The sequence below is a fragment of the Canis aureus genome, chromosome 12, assembly GCF_053574225.1.
Source record: "Canis aureus isolate CA01 chromosome 12, VMU_Caureus_v.1.0, whole genome shotgun sequence".
In the NCBI taxonomy this organism is placed as follows: domain Eukaryota; kingdom Metazoa; phylum Chordata; class Mammalia; order Carnivora; family Canidae; genus Canis; species Canis aureus.
The window spans coordinates 26,516,371-26,541,293 of NC_135622.1; the positions used below are offsets into that span (position 1 = coordinate 26,516,371).

Consider the following 24,923-nt stretch of genomic DNA (forward strand, 5'->3'; position numbering starts at 1 on the left):
GCTCAGTGGTTGAGCATCTGCCTTTGGCCTAGGGTGTGATCCCAGGGTCCCAGGATTGAGTCCCACATCAGGCTCCCTACAGCAAGCCTGCTTCTCTCTCTGCCTGTGTCTCACATGAAAAAATAAAATCTTAAAAAAAAAAAAAAAAAGCCTCTCTTAGAGGGTTTGTAGGGACACAGGGAAGGACTAGCCCAGCAAGAGCCCCAGGGCTCTGCTTTGACAGCTAAGCACTCTAATGTGTAAGCGAAGTCAATAAATAAAAGCAATTTTTAATCTTAAAAAACACTAAATGGTCCAGTGTAAAAGTCTCAGAGAACTCCACATTTCTACTATTCCTGCTTGGCACTTCTGTACTCCTCATAGGTCATGCATAAGTTTTTATTTTCTATAGCTGCATTGTTCTGAATGTCCTGGGCGGGGATTCCTAACAAATTAAAGAAGCTTTTTGCTTCTCTCCTTTAAGGGCAGTGGGGTGTGTGTGTGTGATGATTTATACAAAGCTTCTGATTTTCCCTTCTGCTTACAGAATAATGAAGCAGTCCTGTAGGCTCCTGTAAGTCTGACAAGAGACCTAATAGAATTCTGTGGAAGATACTTTTGTATTTGTGGAGTTTTTGAGACTCCTTCCTGCTGTTTATGGCATTGTAACATATACGGCTGCATTTTAGGGCATTTTTGCCAGGTTTCTCAGTTTCCCTGGCCTTTGAGTGGTAAAGTATACCTGATACAAGGGATATATACCCTTTGTGGGGGTCCTGCCTGGCTTGTATCCCTCTCTGAGAATGGCTCCCTGGCCTCTGTGTGAACTCTACAGCAATAGTCCATGAAAAACGATGACCAGTCAAACTCTTTCTGGAATCTGGGACCCATCCAGACTTGAGTCAGTCAATGGCAGGTACACGGACTTGTATGGATACGTCAAATGAGTATGTGTGGGCCAAAATCTGGAGAGAGATAACTTGAATAAGCAGAGACCACAGGTTTAGGACAATGTCATAAAGAGGAGGAAGAAAGGGGGAGGGCAGTCATCCATGTCCTCTGTCCCCATGAGTCCCAGTTGGGCCTGCATCAGTGACCAGGCCCAGCACAGAGGCATCGGCTGAACCTGATTTGACATCAGTCCAGCTTCTCAAACTTTGCCTCCTAAGTGAATTGGGACCCAGGAGGATGAACATGAATCCAGGGGCATTTGCCATATCTGGAGGACATTTTGTCAAGTATCTTACTTCTTTAAATAAATAAATAAATAAATAAATAAATAAATAAATAAATAAATAATAAAATCGGGAAGGATTTTACTCTAGAATAGATCTATACTTAATAAAAAGTGTTTTCTTCCAAGGACTTGTTGAGCTAAGACAGGGCCATGCAACGCTGTGGATTCCGAATCTCTGATGTACTACTACTGGCCCTAGTCTGAGGAACAGGGAATTTGTCCAGATGTCTGATCTTGCAGGTCAGAAGCATGAAACCCAAAGAAGAAAAGCGCTTTTTTTCTCCATTTTATGTCTTCCAATCCGAAAAACATGAGGGCGGGAGTGAAGATTAAGAGACTGAATATGAGTAAGTGATTAGCCGGGTGCCTTAAAAAACGAGCCCAGTGATGAGCACTGGGTGTTATGCTATATATATGTTGGCAAATCGAACCCCGATAAAAAAAATGCATACCAAAAAAAACACCAAAAAACAAACAAAAAAATGCCCAGTGAGGAATAAACGGGTGCTTTCTGCCCACCCCGCCGCGCCCCGCCCCGTCCGCGCGCCCCGCCCCGCCCCGCCCGCGCGCCCCGCCCCGCCCCGCCCGCGCGCCCCGCCCCGCCCCGCCCGCGCGCCCCGCCCCGTCCGCGCGCCCCGCCCCGCCCCGCCCCGCCCCGCGCGCCCCGCCCCGCCCCGTCCGCGCGCCCCGCCCCGCCCCGCCCCGTCCGCGCGCCCCGCCCCGCCCCGCCCCGCCCCGCCCGCGCGCCTGCTCCCCCGGGCCGCGCCCCGCAGCCGCCCGCGCCGCCAGTCCGGTAACCGCCCCCGCCGGGCCCCGGCAGCCCCTCCGGCCCCTGGGGCCCAGGCCGGCCGATCCCGAGCGGGGCGCCGCTCGCTCGCTCGCCCGCTCGCTCGCCGCGGTGACCGCGCCAGGCCGGCGGGCGCCCCCCTGGCCTAGCCAGCCCCGCGCACGAGCCGGCGCCTGGGCCCCTGGCCGCCTCCGCCTCCCGCGGCCGCTCGCGGCGCTCTGCCGGGGGAGCGGTAGGGGTTAATCTGCGCTGCTGAACCGGTCGCGGTTGACCTCGCGTGGCCGCGTCAGCCTCGCCGGCCCCTTCTGCCCGCTCCAGCCGCGGCGCCCTCTCGCCCTCTCGGACTTGGAGGAACCCGAGGCTCGAGGGTTTTCCAGGCTTCGCGCCTCCTGTAGGGTTTCGGCAGGACCCGCAGAGGCGGAAACCGAGAAGTGCGCCCTGTTTTCAGAAGCTGGGAGCGCGCCGTGTCCTGGAGGCCTTATCAAAACCTCCTTGCCTGACCCAGGGCCTGGTGGGTGACTGGGAGGACCTCCTTGACAGGGTGACAGGGGCCTGCCTTGAGCCTGCTGGGGCCACCCCCCCCCCAGGGGCGCTGTCCGTGATCAGTTGCCGGGGACTCAGCCCTTGGGGGTCCAAGTCCCTGCCCTGCCCCCACCTTTATCAGAAAATTTCTTCATCTCGCTGGGTCCTTCCCGAAATGTTTCCTGGCCTTGGGGCTTTAAAACCAGAGCTCCTGAATTCACCCAGAGAAAGGTATTCAGAGCTCAAGCTCAGCTCAGACATGGCACCTGGCTCCTGGGTACCTAACTGATGCGGCATTGTGACCAGAGTTAGACCTCGGGTGCCCTTGGACACTCGCCCTTCCCACAACCCCAATCAGAGAGTCCTGAGTCCCCACAGGGCCAGTTAGCCTTGGCTAGACAGTACTAAGGGTACTTGCCAGCACTTCTAACAACTCCAGAATTAGGCTGAGAGGTAGGGCACTGGTTTTTAATGAAGATGACGGGGCTGTTCTAGTTTGTCTGCCTGGAGGAGTTTCTTGGGACATGGGACTTTCGGCTTTGAAACTAGGAAGGTCCTGGGGAAAGTGGGACAAGTTTGTTACCGTATTTTTAACCCTGGCTGCGCAATAGCTTCATACATGGAGCCTCTCTCCTAGAGGGTCTAACCTGATTGATCCAGGGAGGGTCTCAGATAGGAATATTTCTTTTAAAGCTCCCAAGTTGATTCCAACAAACTACCAGAGTGAGGAACTACTCAATTATAACCTAGGCAACATTGCTGTATAACCATTGAAGGTGGTTACTTTTTGGGCACAAGTGGACAGAGGTGTCTCTCAAAAGGGTGTATAGCCAACTGTAGTGGCCCTCTCCTTAACAAGAGGACTGTCAGAATGGCAGTGGCCTTATTGCTATGGTCTTTTCCCAGTTCCCTTATTGCTCGACAGCGAGGATTAAACTTTCTCCTTTCCTGGCATGACTTGGTACCTCCTCTCCCAAGGTCCATGGATTTGCCTCATGTCAACTGGAGAGGTCATGATTTGGACAGTCTCAGATGAAGCTGTCATGAGACTTGACAGGGATCCAGTCTCTTGGGCGGGGATGCTTACACCTATGAGTGGTGGTCTGGGGGCTAGCTGAAAGTGCTGTGTATACTTCAGCTTCTTCCTGTGGGACTGTTCCCTCTGCAGGCTGCCAGGATCATGTGGTATGTCAGCACTCGGGGGATGGCCCCACGGGTCGACTTTGAGGGGGCTCTCTTCTCTGGCTATGCTCCCGATGGGGGTCTCTTCATGCCCGAGGAGCTCCCACAGCTGGGCATAGAGACCCTGCATCAGTGGAGTGCGCTCTCCTACCCCAGCCTGGTGAAGGAGCTGTGCACCCTCTTCATTGGTCCTGAGCTCATTCCAAAAGAAGTCTTAAATGGTGAGCATCCCCCAGCCTCCCTTCTCTCCCAACTCACTCCACTGCCAGTCCAGCACCCCCACAGAGCTGCAAATCCATCACTTAACCCCTAGGCGGTTTCTAGTCCTATTTCCCAAACTTTGGAGTTCCCCCCCCCCAGATTCTAGAACCCCAGAAATGTAAATATCCCCAAAGAGTTCATCCATTCCACCTTCTATCTTCAATGAGATGAATGCCATGGTGGTCTGCAGACAATGTTTCTCAAAAACCTCTTCAAGACCAGAGACTTCACCAACATCCTGAGATGCTTGAATGTTGGGATATTTCCTACCTGTATATAAAGCACCTGGGCCTTTAGATAGCTGTTCTGTTTCCTTGAATGGTAATTTCGGAAGGGACCTTGAGAGTGTCCTGGACCAAACTATCCTCTCAAACTAGAATGTACCCATGGACTCCTCTGGGGATCCTGGTTTTGTTGTTGTTTTGTTTTGTTTTGTTTTGTTTTTTAAATATTTCATTTAAATGAAATGAAAGAGGGAGAGAGAGAGGGAGAAGGGAGAAGCAGACTAGATCCTGGGACTCCAGGATCATGACCTGAGCCCAAGGCAAATGCTCAACTGGCTAAGCCATCCAGGTGCCCTGGAGATCCTGTTAAAATACGGCTAAGCCACCCAGGTGCCCTGGAGATCCTGTTAAAATACAGATTCTGATTCAGTAGGTCTAGGATGCACCTGAAAATTCTGCATTCCTAGCAAGTGTCCATGGGCTGCTGGTCTATAGGCCAAATGTGAAATAATCCACAATGCAATGTTGAGAGTTTAGGGCTGGAAAGAAGGGGACCACTCAAGAATGTGGTCTGATAGCACTGATGGCATTGCCTGGGCACTTACTAGAATTCTCAGACTTCTTCAGACCTACTGCACTAGAATCTGCATTTTAAGATCCCAGGTGATTGGTCTGTCAATTAAGGTTTGAGGAGCACCACCTAAAATGACCTGCCTTAGATAGGATTATATGTAAACCATCCCAAGGTTCTGGTATCACAGGTGTGAAATTTAGTATAGCAAAAACAAACAACGTCTGGTCTTTAGGAAGGAGCATTAGAAGAGATGAGACACTGATTTGTTTGTTTCACAATTGTTGAATTGAGCCTCTGCTGACCTACATGCACATGAGAAATCCTAATGATAAAGTTTATAAAGTAGAAAATGGGAGTCTTACAGCACAATTTCTCTTCTCTAGGGGGCATCTCTGTGAGGAATCTATGAACAGTGTTGTTCATGTCTTTTCAGACTTTTTTCTAGGATTATGTAATTATACTCCTATGCAGTCTCATTTGGGATAAACGTTTCTGGTCTCTTATCTGGTAGCAGGAGATAGAAACTTCAAATTCAAAAGTGTAAAGAAGTGGGGGGGGAGGGGAGAACCTGAGGAAGAGATAATGCCCTTCCTCCACTGTCCAACCCCTCTCCCCTCACAGATCTGATCGACCGGGCCTTCAGCAGATTCCGCCACAGAGAGGTGGTCCATCTGTCCAGGTTGAGGAATGGGCTGAATGTGTTGGAGCTGTGGCATGGGGCCACGTATGCGTTTAAGGACCTGTCCCTGTGCTGCACAGCACAGTTCTTACAGTACTTCCTGGAGAAGAAGGAGAAGCACATCACTGTGGTTGTAGGTGTGTGTTGCGGGCGTGAGGGCCGGAGCCCCTGAGGTGCCTCACTTGCTAGTATTCATCCATAGGATGCCCTGCATTGATATATCTCAAGGAGTTTGTATTACTGGTTCTTCTAGAGCAGGATTTGTAATCTTCCTGTGCCACGGACCCCTTAGTCCGGTGGAGACTACGGAACCTTCTCAGAGTAGTATTTTAAGTACACAAATTGTATAAGGTTACCTGGTACCAAGTCCACACAGATTCCTTAATTTCTGTCCCAGGATCTCTAGGAAGTTCATGGACCCCAGATTAAGTACTAGATTCCAACTCTTCAGGTATTTGAAGTAGACATTGCCTCATGTGGCAGGAATGCTTTGGTGGCTATTTCTTTCCTTCTCCATCTACCTTGATCTAAAGAAGAGGGTTATTTTTTCTGCATACCCAGGAACATCTGGGGACACAGGGAGTGCTGCCATTGAGAGTGTTCAAGGGACAAAGAACATAGACATCATCGTTCTGCTGCCCAAGGGTCACTGCACAAAGATTCAAGAGCTCCAGATGACCACAGTGCTGAGGGAGAATGTCCATGTGTTTGGAGGTGAGTGCTGGGATGGAGGCTCCAGGTAAAGCATGACCACCTTGAATGGGTCTATTTTGGGAAGTTGGCTGGAATACAACTAGTCAGGTGATTAGTTGACCATCCTTCCTCTTTTTTCTCTGTCCCTTCCTTTCTTCATCAGTCATGAGGTTGGTATATTCCTTGGCTCAGCTCTAGACAAGCTCTTGGCAACACAGTTTTATAAGCTATCAGAGATGACAAGTGCATAAACAAGTACTGACAGTAGGACCCAAGAAGTGTAGGTTGAAAACCATACCCCAAAGAGTGCCACCTCTATGTAAGTTCAGCCTACTGGTGCCATATACAGGCAGCCACCAGACCCATAGCCTGAGCCAAGTGCCTTGGGTTTTGTTCCAGGGCATTGAACTTTAGAGAGCACAAACATGTTAAATAACTATTTTAAAAGAATGTCCTTACATGTTAACAGCTCATGCCCTCCCTTATAGGATAGAAACAAGTAAGTCATGCATTTGGTTAGCAATCTAGGAAACTACTCGGTAGTATCCATTTTTGGAGATACCTCTTCCTGGGCCACATCATAAATTTTGCCATATTGTACTTGCAGAAGAGCAAAAGGGGCAAAAGAATATCTCCTTTAATATCAGCATCTATTCTGTAGAAATCAACTGTAAAAGGGCAGGATGAGCTTGAGTGGAGCCGTCCATCTTATTTCCACTTTTCACACCTAGCTAGACCCCAGGTAGCCACAAAGTAGGGGTGGGGGATATGAGGAGTAGGGGGTCTTGGTGAGGTTTTGTAGACTGTGGCCTTGGGAAAGCTGTCCAGGAGGCCTGGCTTGGTTTGATCACTCACTTAGCAGGAGAGCAAATGTGATGGCAAAAGACATTCCTCCCCCAACTCACCTGGCCTTCTGGTGTAATCCCATAGGGGATGTTTTCATATAACACCGGTTTTGTCAAGGAGCAAAAGCATAGTGCAAAGAAACCTTACCCATGGGAGTAGCATGAAGATCCTTCGTCGATGTGTTCAAAAGTAAGCAAAAAGCCCTTCTCTTTTCTTTAGCAAGCACATACACATTCCAATGAAAATTTCTGGGTTTAGCTAATGCAGATGTTGGAAAATCTTACACATTAGCATTGGTGGTTGCCCATATTTGGCTGCATTTTCCTGCACTCATTGCAAAATTTTGATATATGATAATCTGGGCTCCCAAGGGTCCCTATTATACCCTAAGCACTATAATTGCTAGTTATGGAGTTAGAACTATCTTTGCCTAGAATCAAAGCAAAGAATAACATTCTGTACCTCTGTTCTGCCAGAGGAGTACCAAGGAGGTACTCCCTCCTTGCCTTATAGCAGATATTGGAAGGCTTTTACCTCAGAGCTTATATGTAAGCTTGGTTCCTGACCACAGAGTGGAGAACAGTGCATTTGTAAAATAGTAGTAGAAATGTGGATGACGATGAGTGCAACATGTCATAAATGTAGAGCCCAAGAGGCATTTCTGTTTTGCACATGTTCTGAGCTTCAAGAACTAATAATACAGCAGACTTTAAAGAAATTAATTTTTGTTTCTAAATAGCACTGTTCAGGTCCTTCCTTTCCTTTCTGGAATCTTCTGATTTGGTTTCTAGGAGGATGTGTGTTCGTTCCAGAGCTGAGTGGTTATGTTTTTTTCTCTTAGACTAGGGAGCCCAGGGAGTAGGAAAGGGCCACCTGGATTGTTGTGTGTTGGACACCGATGTTTTTTAAAGTCATCATTTTCCATATATATTTTATACTTGGTTCTTCTTAAGTGCAAAATAATCAGCAGGTGCTAGTTATAGATTATTTGGGATATTTTTGGCTGGAAGTAACAGAAAATCTAAGTCAGAACTTGAACAAGAATATTTTCCAGCTTATGTAAGTGAATGTCTAGAGGTGAGATAGGTTCCAAACAGCTGATTTAGCGACTCAACTGTCTGTCAGTGAGGACCCAGGTTCTTTGCATTCTCTGCTCTGCCTTCCCCAATCCTAAGGCTCATTTCCCTTGTGGCATGTGATGCTTACTTAATGTAACTAAGTCTCTCCTCCTGTGGCTCCATCTTAAGAGCAGTGAATCTTTTCCTAGAACTCCAGAGACATCCCACTGTCGTGTGGGTGGATCTAGAGTCAGCCCCCTGGCCTCATTGCTGCTATACAGTGGAATGAATAACAACCTTGACGCCTATTCTGGCACTTCCTGCAGTAAATCTTACCTCTCACCTTCAAGTTTGGATCTGGTGGAGAAATAAACCCAGGTTCCAGATAAGAGATCAATATTGGCTTGATTGCTCATTGAGTAGGATTGAGAAGCAAAACTTGGACTCATAGCCAACTCACCATAAATTTCCCCAGTAATTCATCCATAAATTAAATTGTGTCCACACCCAGTTCGGGGAGGAAAGGTCCATGCCAGCTTACCTACCACATGGAGCAGAGATCAGAATGCCTCTCTGTGATCTGAGAGAAAGGCAGAGCATATGGGAACAATAACTCTATCCCCAAGCCCCGGTGGAGGACCATGGGGTAAAGAAAGGATCAGCTTCTTGCCACCTCATAGCCTCAGAAACCATCTCTCCTTCTTCCTGGAGAGTAGGGCAGGTGGGCATGGGCTCCAAGGAAGAGTTCTTTTTTTTTTTTTCCTAAAGATTTATTTATTTATTTAGTTAGTTAGTTATTTAGTTATTTATGATAGACATAGAGAGAGAGAGAGGCAGAGACACAGGAGGAGGGAGAAGCAGGCTCCATGCCGGGAGCCCGATGTGGGACTCGATCCTGGGACTCCAGGATCGTGCCCTGGGACAAAGGCAGGCGCTAAACTGCTGAGCCACCCAGGGATCCCCCAAGGAAGAGTTCTTTTCCCAATATCCCACCTAGAAGGTTGATCATTTATGTCTAATTTCTTATAATGGTAGAAATGTTGGAAGTATGACCACAAGAATATGAGACGTTGTTTCTTTCATTGAGTTGCTTAATTTTTTTTAAAGATTTTATTTATTCATGAGAGACACAAAGAGAGGCAGAGACACAGGTAGAGGCAGAAGCAGGCTCCCCAGAGGGAGCCTGATGTGGGACTCAATCCCAGGACCCAGAGATCGAACCCTGAGCCAAAGGCAGATGCTCAAACACTGAGCCACCTAGGCACCCTGAGTTGCTTAATTTTGAGTCTAGAAAGCCAGGCCAAGACCTGGGCGAGCAGAAACTAAAGCCGAGTGAAGGTCCCAGCTGGATGGGCCCAGTGTGGGAGGGCCTTGTAGGCAAGTACTGGCGATGTGGGGGTTCTTCATGCTTCTGACAGCTACCCTCTGCTCTCTCCCCTGACAGTGGAGGGCAACAGCGATGAGCTTGATGAGCCCATCAAGGCCGTGTTTGCCGACGTGGCTTTTGTCAAGAAGCACAATCTGATGAGTCTGAATTCAATCAACTGGGCCCGAGTCCTTGTGCAAATGGCCCATCACTTCTTTGCTTATTTCCGGTGTGCACCATCCTTAGACACATGCCCCCTGCCCCCCGTGGAGGTGGTTGTGCCCACAGGGGCTGCTGGTAACCTTGCAGGTAAGGAGACCCCTGGGCAGAAATGGGCTTTCCAGAAAAATGCCTGTGGCCCTAGTTCTTCCAGCTGCCCTTTGGCTACAACTGGGAGGAGAAAGTTCGAGTCCTCGTGCTGAAGGTGACAGGCAACCACACAGAAGGAGCCCCTAGCAAACCTCCCCCGAAGTCCCTGGGAGGACATCCCAGCCTTTTGCTGCAGCGGGGAAGGATGGGCTAACCCCACTCAAGAGAGTGTGGAGAGATGAGGTTAAGGTTCAACTTCTGGTTTGGCCTGGCACTCCCCACCTCCAGATATCCGGACTTTACCCCCAGCCTCAGCCAGCTGCCTAGTATGAGGGCAACTGGCACAACATGTTCCCACTCCTAGAATACTACCCAGAGACCATGTAAGGTGGAAAAAGGTGTGGACTTAGGGTTCTGGCCCCAGCTGAATGGCCATGGAGCAGTCCCTTAGATTCAGCTGCTCGGGTGTAAAAGCAATATTGGATAGCTTATCATATCTCTCAGGGCTACCGTGAAATGCAAGTGAGATCCTTCATGTGTGTACTTGAACTTTGTAAGGGTGAAGTGCTGTGCTGCTGTGTGGCAGTAAAATCATCTTAAATAATAATAATAATAAACATTTATCCAGCACTTACTGTGCATCAGGCAGCCCTCTAAGTGCTTTTCACATATCAACTTATTTAATCCTCATGTGCACCTATGAGGACGGTACTCCCATCCCTGCTTTATAATGAGGAAGTGGAGACACAGCTAAGTTAGCCAGCTTGCCCCTGCTTACACACGGGGCATGGCAGAGCCAGAATCACCACCTCCAGAGCCTGCATCCTCTTGAGCTTGCTAGGCTGCCTCCTAACGGGCACCACTGTTTCTGATGGTTCTGTCGGCAGCATTGCTTCTGATGGGTGCCAAAGGTGGCTTCAGTGAGACCAGGAAAGCATCCTAGCAGTCAGGAGGCTCCCTGACTTCTTCCACTACCATGAGGGTGGGAAGAATGGGGCTGGCGGTTAGGCAAGGATAGCTCAGTCATCTTCATTGGGGGAGAAAACACACTGGGCTCCCCATTTGCATGAATGGTGCTGCCTGCACATGTCCTGGTGCCTACCACAGTGGTGGGCACAAAACGAACACTTGCAGAGAGTGTTCCTATCGATATCTGCTCCATCAGGAACCAGCTGTTTAAATTTAAGCCCCTGGGCCCTTTTGAACATCTGTATCTCCTCTGCCATACACCAATAGCATGGGGTTTACAGGCGGATCAAAGGAAGTAAGAATGTGAAAGTGCTTTGCAAAATTCAGAGTGATGTTGGGGTGATGTGATCCCTAACTCCTCTTAATGACCCGCCACAGATGAACCATTCGTGAATTATGTAAAACCTTCCTTAGATGACTACCTTTTAGGACTCTCTCCCTCTCTCAGGGTGAGGAATTCCTTGTTTGTTCCATGCAAACAGAAACTGCTGGCAGGGTGGGCCGAGGGCACTGCTCTGTCCTTCTCCATGGGGCCTCTCCAGGAGGTGCGGTCTATCTGAAGGCACTGCTTCTAGGAGGCTGAGTCAGGGTCAAGAGCATGTGCCCTTCCGCAGGGAACCTTCATTTTCTCTTCTGCAAGTGGTAGCAGGCATGTGTGCCTGGTGTGTGTGTGAGAGAGACTGCTTTATTGTTATATGATTCACATACTATACACTTCACCCGTTTAAAGTATACAACTGAACAGTCTTTAGTATATGTGCAGATTTGTGCAGCCACCCCCACAGTCAATTTCAGAACATTTCATCACCTTGGAAAGGAACCCTGTTCCTGTTAGTGGTTACTCCCCGATTCCTCTCATTCCCCCAGCTCCAGGCAACCATTGATCTGTTTTTGTCTCTATCGATTTGCCTGTTCTGGACATTTTATACAAATGGAATCATGCAACTTGGGTCCTTTTGTGTCTACCTTCTTTCACTTCATATGTTTTCAAGTTTCATCAATATTATAACATGTATGAATACTTTTTTCCTTTTTATGGCTGAATAATATTCCACTGTGCACGTATACCACATTTTGTGTATCCATTTATCCATTATTGGACATTTGGGTTGCTTCAGTTTTATAACTATTATGAATAATGCTGCTATAAACATTGGTATGTAAGTTTTTGTGCGTTCCTGTATTTTCCCTTCTCTTGAGCATATATACCTACAAGTGGAATTTCTGGGTCACATGGTAACTCTAGGTTTAACTTTTTGAGGAACTGTCAGACTTTTCCAAGGCAGCTGCACCATTTTAAATTTCCACCAGCAACATATGAGTGTTTCAGTTTCTCCACATCCCACCAATGCTTTGATTCTAGCCATCCTAATGGACATGCAATGGTATGTCCTTGTGACTTTGGTTTGTGTTTTCCTTAAGTTGAGTATCTTTTATGTTCTCACTGGCCATGTGTATATCTCCTGAAGAAATGTTTGTCCAAGTCTTTTTGCCCAATTTTAAATTGAGCTACTAGTATTTTTATTGTTGATTTGTAAGAGTTATCTGCATATTCTGTATCCTTAATCAGATATACAATCTGCAAATATTTTTTCCCATTCTGTGAGCTGCCTTTTCATTTTCTAGATAGTGTCTTTGAAGCACAAGTCTTCAAAATCTTCAAAAAGCACAAAAGTTTCTTAATTTTGATGAAGTCTGGTATGTCTAAATCTCGTCTATTTCTTGTACTTGGGGTATCATGTCTGAGAAAACTTTGTTCTTCCCCCTTCTTGTCTTAAGCTGGGTGCATTGCTCAGAAGATGGGCCTGCCCATCCGCCTGGTCGCAGCAGTGAACCACAACGACATCATCCACAGGACTGTGCAGCAGGGAGACTTCTCTCTGTCTGCGGCCGTTGAACCGACCTTGGCCTCAGCTATGGACATTCAGGTAGGACCTGTGGGAAAGTGTGCACCTGGTCCAGGTGTTGATTGAGTGGGCATGGTCAAGAACGGACAACAGTGTGGCCCTACACACTGGCACCCTGCCTTCCTGCCCAGGTGCCCTACAACATGGAGAGGATCTTCTGGCTGCTATCTGGCTCTGACAGCCAGGGGACAAGAACTCTCATGGAGCAGTTTGAAAGGACCCAAAGCATGAGTCTACCCAAGGAACTGCACAGCAAGGTCAGTCACCTCACCATTCATGCGTCACAGAGAAGGTGAAGGGTGTAGCCATGAAACCCAACAGTGATTTGAAAATCTGTCTAAGGAAAGAGGGTACCTGTTTCTTGAGCACCTGTTATGAGCCAGGGACTTTTGCAGTCACTTTCTGTGAATTAATTTAGTGAATGAGGGGAGGTAGTAGAAAGCATTGGTTTAGAGTCAGACAGGGCTTGGCTCTAAGCTGGCTATGAGAACTTGGGCCTGTTTCTTAAACTCTGTGCCTCAATTTCCTCATAAGTGAAGCAAGGCTAATAAGAATGCCTATCACTGTTGAAGATTTAAGTCAAATAATACCCATGAAACACTTTGTATACTGCCTGGTAATTCAGGGCTTGATACATTGACTATTATTATTATTTTTATTTATTATTGTTGATTTTCAGCAGTAGCAACAATTGGAAGCTACTTTGCCCAACTGGTATGAACAGAGACATCTGTCCTCTTGAGCTTTCTTTCTTTCTTTCTTTCTTTCTTTCTTTCTTTCTTTCTTTCTTTCTTTCTGGAAAAGGAGTAATTTTATTTCTTCAGAGTGGTAGGAATCTAGTTAAGAAGGATTGCTTTTATTTAATTTGTTTATTACTTTTTTTGAGAGGGAGTGTGTGTGAGTGGACAGGGGCAGGGGGAAGGAGAGACAGAGGGAGAGAGAGAATCTTAAGCAGGCTCCATGCTCAGCACAGAGGCTAATGTGGGGCTTGATCTCACAACCCTGAGATCATGACCTGAGCCAAAATCAAGAGTTGGACACTTAACTGATTGAGCCACCAAGGTGCCCCGATTACTTTTATTTTAATGCAACCTGGTGATGGTCCACTTATTTTACATTAAGAAAAAGGATTTCATATGTTGATGTTGTCTTTAATTTTCTCTACCACATCCCATCAACTCATCCAGACTGTATGTCCGGTGACCAGGACCTCACTACCTCACACCAGCTCTCATCATTACGAAGTTCTGTATGCTGAGCTGGGGTCTCCTCCTTCGCACCTGTGCCCTGGGGAATAGTATGATTCCCATATTCCAAGAGAATCTTCGTTTCTCTGTTGAGTCTTTCCAGTTTCTTTAGCTGTCCCTTATATGACCGAATTTTACACAGTCAATGACTGTCTTCAAGGGTTGTTCCCAGAACTAGATATAGTTCTCTGGGCTTAGCCACCACCCATGCAGACCACAGTGGAATTTCAATGTTCCCTGTGATGCCACCTGTCTTAGCTTGGGCCACTATCACAGAGTACCAGAGACTGGGTGGCTTATAAACAACAGACATTAATCTCTCTCGGTTCTGGATGCCAGAAGTCCGAGATCAGGGTGCCAGCCTGGTTGGGTTCTGGTGGGAGCAACTTCCATAGAAGTGGCAGCTGCCAGTGTTTCCTCATAGCTTCACATGGTCGAAAGACATTTAGCAAGCTCTCTGGCCTCTTCTTATAAAGACACTAATTCCATTCATGATGGCTCCACCCTCCTGACCTAGTTACCTCCCCAAAGTCCCACCTTCAGATACCATCACATTGGAATTAAATTTTTCACATATGAATTTGGGTTTGGGGGAACAGAGAACACAAACATTCAGACCATACCACAAGCAAAGATCAACTTATTTGGTTAATGGTTTGTTTCAATCCCGCATTCCTTCTCCTCATGTAAATGAGGTGCTCCAGGGAAACAGACACCAGATCCCACACTGCTTCATTCCCTCCCTGGCTGTACACATACAAGACTTTCCACCTGCTGGAACAGCCATCACTCATTCCTTCATTCCTGTATTCCCTGTATCCCCTGTAAGCTAAGAACTGTGCTAGGTGCTGGAGATACAAAGATAGAACACATTCTTTGTCTTCTGTGAACCCACATCAATAGCACACAATAAATTTTCAAAGAATGATCAGATCAACCCTCCACACTGAGGGGCCAGTGAGAAGGGAGTCTTCCTCTGTCTGAGGATTGGGGGAGGCTTCCTGGAGGAGGTGTGACCTGGGCTGGGAAGGTGTTCTTTCACCCACCGGAAGGGAGTACACCGATGACAAGGCACCAGAAATGTCTGAGTCCCCATAACCTCCTGTGTTGTGTCCATTTGTGGAACAAGACTATATACTAATTTGCTGATTCATGAGCTAATCCTAACTGAATTCATTGACCTGAAACTCAGATGATCCTTCCCCCAAGCTGAGTGAATCAACTTAAAACTGGGAAACATAGGGAGCTAGATTTTTCTCTGAGCTAAAGCTGAGCTCTTTGTCTGAGCTTCTGTCTGAGCTGATACCATCTGAATCTCTGGTGTTGCCTGCCTATGTTATATAGTGAGTTTTTAGTCACTTTCCCTGGGTTTCCCCTGGCCCTGATTCCCACCCCTCTGATCCTGGGACCTGTCAGCTTTCAGGGGCAATGACGTCTGAGTCCATGTCGGATGAGGCCATCACCTGGACCATGAGTCGCTGTTGGGAAGAGAACCAGTACTTGCTGTGCCCTCACTCAGCTGTGGCTGTGGGTTACCATTATCAGCAGATGGATAGGCAGCAGCCCAGGTATGGGCCACAGGCGCCTGGGTCACTGGGGTACTCTGGCTTTCAAGGGCCCTCCTCTTCCCCAAGCAAGGGAGACAGGAATCTGCATGAATGGCTTTCATGGGCTTGACTGGTGCTGTGTGGAACTGTGCCCTGAGAACTGTGGTCCTGGAGGAGGGTGTGTGATCAATGTTTGGGTATGGTTGCTGTGAGGTAGTGGGTGAACTGGGTCTCCAGCAAAGAGGAGCAGTTTTCCTGGCAGCGTCATTGTAGAGAGGAGTTGAAAGTACCCAACATCTGCCTCTTTCTCTCTCTTCCTTTCCTCTCTGTGCACCACCCTATCCCTACCTCCCCTGTTCCTTCATCTCCTCCCTCCTTGCCTTCTCCTTTCCATATCTGTCCCTCTGTTTTCTCGCCTGCCCTCCTGTTGCCACCTGCACCACCCCACAGCTTTCCCCGGTGCTGTCTGGCCCCCGCCTCTGCAGCCAAGTTCCCAGAAGCTGTCCTGGCAGCCGGGCTGACCCCAGAGACCCCTGCAGAGATCCTAGCTCTGGAGCTCAAGGAGACGCGCTGCACCCCAATGCGGAAGGGTGACGACTGGACACTGATGCTTCGGGACACCATTGAGAGTCTGGGCTGGCAGCAGAGGGGTCACTTTCTGAATGCTCCCAAATAGCCAGGCCGGGTTGGATGGACTTCCTTCAGGCTTCAGACCCCAGGGAGGCTTGCCCTCTGAATTGCTTTGTGCACTTTCTCCTCATTAAGAGTTGTCATTAAGAGAATCTCAGGAGGCTGCTGAGCATGGTCTGGTGCTGGCTTTGCTTTTATGGCTGCTGTGTTCTCACCGTGGTGGTCCTGTGCCCGGTTACTGGAGCTGCTGGGTGTGGGGGTATGGGTGGATGGGGTGTTCCAGATGGTGCAGGAGCATCCCTGCAGCATGTCATCGTTTCAGACCTGCCGATGAAGAGCTTGAGCTCAAGGTGGGCCTCAACTCCAGGGGTGAGACCCCTTATCCTGAATCTCTGCAGGTGGGGGCTTCTCCATCCATTAACACAGGTCTGAGGTTCACAGTCTCTGAGCCTTGGTTTATCTGGTCTCCAAGCCAGATCCAGAGGTATTCACCTGCCTCGTCAGAGGCTCCCTTCTTGTTAGAAGCGTGGGACTCCCTGGAGTAAAAGTGCACGTTCAGTGCGATGATGACTCTATGGCTTGTGAGCAGAGACTAGTGGCTACTGGGTGGTAGCAGGGTGCCAGAGGGTGTGCTGCGTCTTCCTGCTGCTCTAGACTTGTCCGGCACTGAGGGGCAACAGAACAGGCAGGGGAACAGGTAGCGTGCATGGTGGTGGTGGACAGAGTCAAGATTTGGTATCACCAAATCAAGGCCATGTGGGAAAGCATGCACCCCAAAGTGCAAACACAATCAAGTTGCTCTCTTGCTCTTCTATCAGATTCCCCTGTTGTGTTAATCCAGGGCATGTGTCATAGCAGCATTAACCACTAAATAAGGTCCAGATGCCTGCATTTCCTTAGGTACCTCCATAATCATGCTGCCTCAGAGAGGTCACACTGTCTTTTCCTCTGAAAATATGACTCACTTTCTCCCCTCTCCATGCTTTCCACCCTGCCTTGGCCTCTGGGAGACTGTCCTTCTTTGATAAGTCCTGCAGATTGTTTACTGCAGAGTTGTCCTTCATCAGGCCAGATGGGATCAATGGTTCCTGATTCTGGCAGAACTTCAACAGTAGCTTTCCTTCTACCCTGTTTTGTGGTTCCCCACATCAGATATCATCTCCCCATCTCGAAGTTTCTTGAAGACAAGAATCACTGCTTTACACAATGGGCTGAAACTTTTTGGATTTGCCCCTACTGATCAAAATGTTTTTAGAATTTGTTCTCCCAACATGTGGATACTAAATTATATGTAAGCTACTACTAAATTATATATAAACTATACTGGCCCTGGGATCTCCTCAAAATGCACACTTCTGGCCACCTTCATAGATGAATATCTGGGTCTGGGGTGGACATCTGACATTCTTACAGATTCCCTAAGTCTTCTGTGCACTCTAATTTGGGAAACCCTGGCTGGGGAATTTAAGTGGATAAATAATTTATCAATTGTGAGGTGTACTTTACTTCCACAAGGGCATACTTTATTGCTCCTACAGTTTTCATGATCTAGCCTTGCACTGGGGAATTCAGTAGCTACTAGCCACATGTGACTCTGAGCACTTGAAATGCAAATAGTGCAACTGAAGAGCTGAATTTTTAATTTAAAAAAATTTTAATTTACGGGCAGCCTGGGTGGCTCAGTGGTTTAGCGCCACCTTCAGCCCAGGGCGTGATCCCGGAGATCCAGGATCGAGTCCCACGTCGGGCTCCCTGCATGGAGCCTGCTTTTCCCTCTGCCTGTGTCTCTGCCCCCCCCCCTCTCTCTGTGTCTCTATGAATAAATAAATAAAATCTTTAAAAAATAAATGTAAAAAAAATTAATTTACATTTAAATTTCAAAACTAATACTTGATTCAGTCATTAAAATCTTTTAAGTAGTTTTGGAAAGATGCGGGTATGTGAATCTGCTTTTTCCGCTATAAATTTTATGAAGTTTAAATATAGATACGTATTCCCAATGAAAATTTAGTGTTCTAATTAAAATACACCGTAAGTGTAAAATACATGCTGGATTTCTAAGACTTCGAATGAAAAAAAATCTGAAATATCTCAGTAATAATTTTATATTGATCACAAGTTGAAAGGATATTTTTTGATGTATTGTGTTAAATAAAATATATCATCAACTTTAATTGTTTCTTTTCCTTTTACTAGGATATTTAAAGTTTTATATGTGGCTTGCCTTTGTGGTTCACATTGCATTTCTGTGGACAGCAGTGATCTAGAGTTTAGCATTGGCTTCGGGTCCACATGAACACACTGCAGATTATTGCGGGTTTAAATTACTGCATGAATCGAGGGGGAGGGGTTTAGACCAACACAAACATGTGAAGGTCCACACAAGCCCTATGCTCTGGACATGGAGGGGGTGGTGCTTTGGAACATAGGTGAGGCAGGCACGCACGCAGGGAGTTTGGGGGGACACTAGAGGGCGCTGTTGTTACCATTCTGAGGGCTGCGGGGTAGGGGTGAGGGAGGGGGGGTGTATCCAGCCTCCTTAGCCCCATACCCATGCCCTGGGGTCTAAAGGAGCTGGTCACCCAGGTTGATCTCTGCCTGCCATTCCCACAGCAGAGCATGCCAGCCCCACATCTCTGTGATGCCCAGGGAGAGAACGCCCTCCTACTGGAAAATTGGACATTGAAGCATGACATTCAGTACAAAGAGGGAAGGACAGGAATGCTGGACCCACAGGAGGATGATAGAGCATTCCTAAAGGAATGACAATGACCCTTCCAGGCCAAAGCACTGCGCAGTTGTTGAGACCCTGTAATATCTTCATTAGCAAACATGATGGAGCCCCAGAGTCTGTTTATCCACTAGGCACTATAGGTCTGATGCTTAGGAGTCACGATACATTTAAAGACCTACGAAAATGTTTTCATTTCTTTTAAAAATCAAAAGAAATAATGAGGGACGTCTGGGTGGCTCAGCGGTTGAGCGTCTGCCTTCAGCCCAGGGCGTGATCCTGGAGTCCTGGGATCAAGTCTCACATCGGGCTCCCTGCATGGAGCCTGCTTCTCCCTCTGTCTGTGTCTCTGCCTCTCTCTCTCTCTCTCTCTCTGTGTGTGTCTCTCATGAATAAATAAGTAAAATCTTAAAAAAAAAAAAAAAGAAAGAAAGAAAGAAAGAAAAGAAAAGAAAAGAAACAACGAATACAATCCAGCATGGCTTCTATTCAACATAGTCATACAATAGAATTTTAAACATTTTTTATGGAGGAAGAGGCCCATGAAAGTGAAAGCACCCAGGGTCCACAGAAGTCATTATGTGGGCCTAAAAGTACGTGCTACATACCAGAGAATGCTTTGCCATGTAAGTAATTGAATCCTGAAAACCTGTGATTTAAGTCTTCCTATTATCTGCATTTTGCAGGTAAAGAAACTGAGGCAGAGATGAGTACCTAGGTGGCTGGGGTGGCACCACTAAGAGGCAGAGAGGCTAAGACTTGAACCCAGATACTGTGGTTTCAAGTTCAATGTATAGTTTCCTTCACACTGTCTTCAGTAGCTGCTCTGTTGTCCACCACTTCCCATCCTTCCCAGGCTGTGGCCCTGCTTCTGGATTCTTCTCTGCCCTCTCCTCCATGGATGGATGTGGGAACATGGTTTTGTGTCTCTGAGAGGCCCGCCAGGGGCTGCTGTGGCCCAGGTTTGTGGGTCTCCCAATTGGCACTGTCACTGGCCCCCAGGGCCCACTGCGGGCTGCCCTGAGCGGCAAGCTCCTTATCTTTTGCTACCGTATTTCTGAGGGCCTCAGGGGAGTGTTGAGATCATAGGGGTCACAAAAATCCCCACCCTTTGGATGGTTCAGAGACCTAAGTGGTCACCATACCTGGAGGAAGGGACCCAGAATGAAGCCACTAGACACAGTGCAAATAGATGTGAAACATGAACTGCATCTGGCCATGGGGAATCTTGGAGGCAAGTAGAAGAGCAGGGCAGGCATGAGAGATAATCAAAGAAGCACCTGCACCATGAACATACAAGCAGCCTAGCTGTCCTCACACGGACACACACACACACACACACACACACACATACACATCTACACACATACATACAGACCTGCATGCACTCATTAACATCTACACGCCCATACACACCTGCGCATACATCTACACACACCCACACACATCTACACACCCATATACTTACACATCTACATACCCATACACACACCCACACATATCTGCACAGCCATACACACCTGCACACACACATACATCTACATACCCATACATATCTGCACACACATACATCTACACACCAGTGTGCGCACACACATCTACATACCCATACATGCCTGCACGCACACATACTTCTACACACACATATGTCTCACTGGCCCCAGACAGAGTTAGAATGGGCTGTCCTTCCTGAGAGCACCATGTACTGGCCATGTGATCACAAGCCACATCACCTTCATGAGCCTCAGGCTCCTTGTTGGCTAATTCCAGTCCTTACCTGGCTGGTTTGTTTTGAGGATTACATGAGATAATGTATTCCCAAGTGCTAGGTAAATGCGAAAATGCTGCACAAATAGTTCTTCTTATTAACACAATTATAGTCTGCACTGAACAATTTAGTACTTTTAAGCTATCTTGTATTTTTTACTAATTGCTTTGTGAATTAGTCTTATCTTGCCTACAAGACTGCCTCTTCCTCAAGGACCCAGTTGGTCTGCAGCCCCACAGTGCTGGCACAGCTCTGGGCACAGGGTTGGAGGTGCCTTGCCCAGCCAATGTGCCTGGCAACAGGCTCTGTGGGGCTCGTTTGGGGGTTCAATGGGATGGATTGGCCAGTAGTGGCTCTGCTAGCTTGTTAACAAGCCTTGCTGATTTGCAACGACGATGGGGATGGAATGATGCCCTTTATTGAGCATTAGTGACTGGCTGAGCCCTTGGTGAAGTACTTCCCAGACATGGACTCCTCTAACAGTCATGAGGATTATCTGAGAAAGGACTATTAGGATCTCCATTTTAGAGATGAGGAAATGAAACACAGAGAGGTTAAGCCATTTGCTGAAGGCCACCCCAGCCAGTGAGTGGTGGAGGAGAGATGCGAGGCTGAGTGTAGGGTCTGTGAGCTTGAACGTCGTGCTAGCCTAGAAGAGGCACTTTGGGCCAGATGGCCTTTGGGTTCTCTTGAAATCAGGATCTGTGGTCATCCGAAGGTTAGATGGGGAGATGGCTGAGTCTGAGAAAGCCAGGTGCTCTGGGGAGGAGCAGGGAGCCAGAACTTTTGCTGGGGGCTTGCCCCTGGCTCGGGTTCCCACTTGGAGCTGGGGTCCTCACTGGGGAAGGCTGGGAACAAGAGTCTGCTGAGTGGGGTGGGTGTTGTCTTGGGAGGCAAGTGGCGTGACAGAAGATCTGAGAGGCTTTTCAGTGGCTGACAGGGAGGCCCTGCCGTGTGGGCCCACTGGGAAGACCCAGATGGGCGGAGCTGGGGAGACTTTGTTGAGTTTTCTGTGTCCCCAAATAAAGGGTGAGCAACATGAGGAGGGCCGGGCCATTAACCTCCTAAAGGGGGAGAGGGATGATTTCTCTGTCCTGCTCAAGAAAGCTTCTCCCCAGATCCACCCTTCAGCCTACCAGGTGCTGGGCCCTGTGTTGGGTTCCCAGGGAGAGAGAAAGGGTAGGAAAAGACAGGGCTGGGGTTAACTTATGTAGAAGGATAAAAGCCTGTGACAACACCCAGGCCCCAAGGCTGTGAGTGACCAGCTCTTGAATGCAGGAGCCCGGCAGCCCTCCTGTGGCCCCCCTCTTCCCCATCCAGCTCCAACACTGACCCACAGTGTTGCAGTGATTGGTTTAGGGGTCTGCTCCCTGAATACTTAAACATTTTTGCAAGACTCCTGTCCAATACCCCATCAAACAAGACCTAGCCCCCAAACTTAGCCTTCCTGAGTATGGCCTCAGTGAGTGGCTGACTAGAAAAGAACTGGCAGGAGGGCTGCAGACCCAGAAAAGGAAAGATGATGGCAGGGAGAGGGAGTGGTTGGAGAGAAGAAGGCTGGGTTGAGTGTCCAGGGGTCTGTTAGGTGCCGAGGTGGTCCTCCTAGATTCAGAACTGTTTCCTTCTCCTCCTCAATAGTTTGGTCATCACATAGATCTAAGAAGGCAGAGGGACCTCTTTCTTCTGAATGAATGATCAGGAGCTAAGTAACCAAGGCCAACCATAACAAGTACAAAACTAAGAACCCAAGCAAAGCTCTGGGTCCTTCCACGCAGGGTGAAACCACTAGAGCCTTCCTCTGGTGTGGCTTCTAGGAGGATCCACAGAGTGTCACCTCTCCCACCTCCTATTCAACTCCTCGGCCACCTGGATCACAGTCTTCCTTTACCCTTCCTTATCCAAGCCAAATCCCCAAGCGGAGACAGTGCTTGCTTATAGAATGGATTCAGTTTAGGTCTTGAGGGATCAGAAGGGTGAGGGCTCAGCTCTGTACAATGCTCCTGCAAATAAAGGTCACTTTTGCCCTCCTTTCCCCCAATCTCTGGACAAAAAAAAATCCCTCCAAATTCTCCAAGCCCAGGAGGAGCCAGCCAGTGATTCACATGGCCCGCAGAGGGCAGCAGAACACACCCCAAGGCCCTCTCCCTCCGAGGTGACGGACTCCAGCCCCATCCCCACCCCCTACATGCAGGTAGGTCTGACTTTGTTCTCTAGGAATTAGAAACCCTGAAGGTCTGAGAGGGGGTGGCGGCAGAGTTTCTTTAGTCCATTCTCAGATTTAATACTGGGGCCTCCTTCCTTTAAAAATAATAAAAATATATATCACAGATGCTTCCAATGTTGTCTTAAGTAGTTTTTGTTTTGTAATAACGCTACTCAAACATGTACAAACATAAAACTACTTGTGAACTCCTTATACTGATAACTCTCATACAAAGATAAACAGAAATAAAAATTCAAATTAAATGAGAACAAATCTACAAATGCAATCAAAGTTCAAAGTCATCTCATGAATGATAAATCACATGCCACACTCAAACCTCCAGAGCCCCAGACCTAGGGCACTGAAGTCTGCAGGCAGGGTTTTGGTGTTGTCCTCGTGGGTTTAGCTGATTTGTCCTCTGTTTGTGATGGAGTAATTTCATTCTCCCTTCCCTCTTCCTTTCAAATCACAGGGAAACATCCCAAGCACAGCACGTTGTGATTGATGCCATAGGACCTTTGCTTGGCACCAACTCACCAGGTATTTGTCACGGGGTCTACCCTTCCTTACTGGCTTGTGACAATTGAGACAGTATTGTTGCTTGTGATTGTAAATACAAATACAAATGCAGACTCTGGAATTATGCATTTCATTTTAAGGTGGCTGGACACGCACAAAAATCACATACAAAAAACCCACACCATTGGGACACCTGGGTGGCTCAGTGGTTGGGCGTCTGCCTTCGGCTCAGGTCATGATCTCAGGATCTGGGATCGAGTCCCACACTGGGCTCCCCGTGGGGACCCTGCTTCTCCCTCTGCCTGTGTCTCTGCCTCTCTCTCCCGTGTCTCTCATGAATAAATAAATAAATCTTTAAAAATCCACACCACTGATTGAGAATTCTTAAATAGCAAGGATGGGGAGTTCCTGGGTGGCTCAGTCAGTTAAGCCTCTGGCTTCAGCTCAGGTCATGATTCCACGGTCCTGGGATGAATCCTGATTCGGGTGGGCTCCTTGCTCCATGGGGAGTCTGCTTCTCCCTCTCCCTCTGCCCTGTTCCTGCACACTCACTCACTTTCTCTCAGAATAAATAAGTAAAATCCCTATAAATAAAATCCTTATTAAAAAAAAAAAAGCTCTGGATGTCCAGAGCCCCATATGACAAATGTCATTTCCCCCAACCCGAGCTTTTTATTTATTTATTTTAAAGATTTTATTTATTTATTCTGAGAGACACAGAGAAAGGGAGGCAGAGACAGAAGCAGGCTCCATGCAGGGAGCCCGAGCTGAAGGCAGACGCTCAACCACTGAGCCACCCAGGCGTCCCAACAACCTGTGCTTTTTTATTTTAATAATAAATTTATTTTTTATTGGTGTTCAATTTGCCAACATACAGAATAACACCCAGTGCTCATCCTGTCAAGTGCCCCCCTCAGTGCCCGTCACCCATTCACCCCCACCCCCTACCCTCCTCCCCTTCCACCACCCCTAGTTCGTTTCCCAGAGTTAGGAGTCTTTATGTTCTGTCTCCCTTTCTGATATTTCCTACCCATTTCTTCTCCCTTCCCTTATATTCCCTTTCACTATTATTTATATTCCCCAAATGAATGAGAACATATAATGTTTGTCCTTCTCCGATTGACTCATTTCACTTAGCATAATACCCTCCAGTTCCATCCAAGTTGAAGCAAATGGTAGGTATTCGTCATTTCTAATAGCTGAGTAATATTCCATTGTATGCATAAACCACATCTTCTTAATCCATTCATCTTTTGATGGACACCGAGGCTCCTTCCACAGTTTGGCTATTGTGGACATTGCTGCTAGAAACATCGGGGTGCAGGTATCCCAGCGTTTCATTGCATCTGTATCTTTGGAGTAAATCCCCAACAGTGCAATTGCTGGGTCGTAGGGCAGGTCTATTTTTAACTCTTTGAGGAACCTCCCACAGTTTTCCAGAGTGGCTGCACCAGTTCACATTCCCACCAACAGTACAAGAGGGTTCCCTTTTCTCTGCATCCTCTCCAACAATTGTGGTTTCCTGTCTTGTTGATTTTCCCCATTCTCACTGGTGTGAGGTGGTATCTCATTGTGGTTTTGATTTGTATTTCCCTGATGGCCAGTGATGCAGAGCATTTTCTCATGTGCATGTTGGCCATGTCTATGTCTTCCTCTGTGAGATTTCTCTTCATGTCTTTTGCCCA

General features: G+C 47.7%; 1 protein-coding gene across 6 annotated transcripts; it reads left to right on the top strand.

Annotated features, from left to right (window-relative positions):
* Positions 1 to 1,957: 1,957 nt before the first annotated feature.
* On the top strand, positions 1,958 to 23,239 carry THNSL2 (threonine synthase like 2). 6 transcript variants are annotated; one of them, XM_077843211.1, is made up of 9 exons: positions 1,958 to 2,009; positions 3,694 to 3,928; positions 5,388 to 5,582; positions 6,007 to 6,159; positions 9,487 to 9,717; positions 12,466 to 12,614; positions 12,725 to 12,850; positions 15,257 to 15,408; positions 15,838 to 18,191. In XM_077843211.1, exons 2-9 carry the CDS (start codon positions 3,706 to 3,708, stop codon positions 16,061 to 16,063), a joined length of 1,455 nt encoding a protein of 484 aa, XP_077699337.1. In that variant the 5' UTR covers positions 1,958 to 2,009; positions 3,694 to 3,705; the 3' UTR covers positions 16,064 to 18,191. The 6 variants fall into 6 exon arrangements, with proteins under 6 accessions (XP_077699337.1, XP_077699339.1, XP_077699338.1 ...); XM_077843213.1 differs by lacking the exons at positions 1,958 to 2,009; positions 15,257 to 15,408; positions 15,838 to 18,191 and adding exons at positions 2,215 to 2,514; positions 22,597 to 22,707; positions 23,192 to 23,239; XM_077843212.1 differs by lacking the exon at positions 1,958 to 2,009 and adding an exon at positions 2,218 to 2,514 and having other exon boundaries at positions 15,873 to 18,191.
* Positions 23,240 to 24,923: the final 1,684 nt, after the last annotated feature.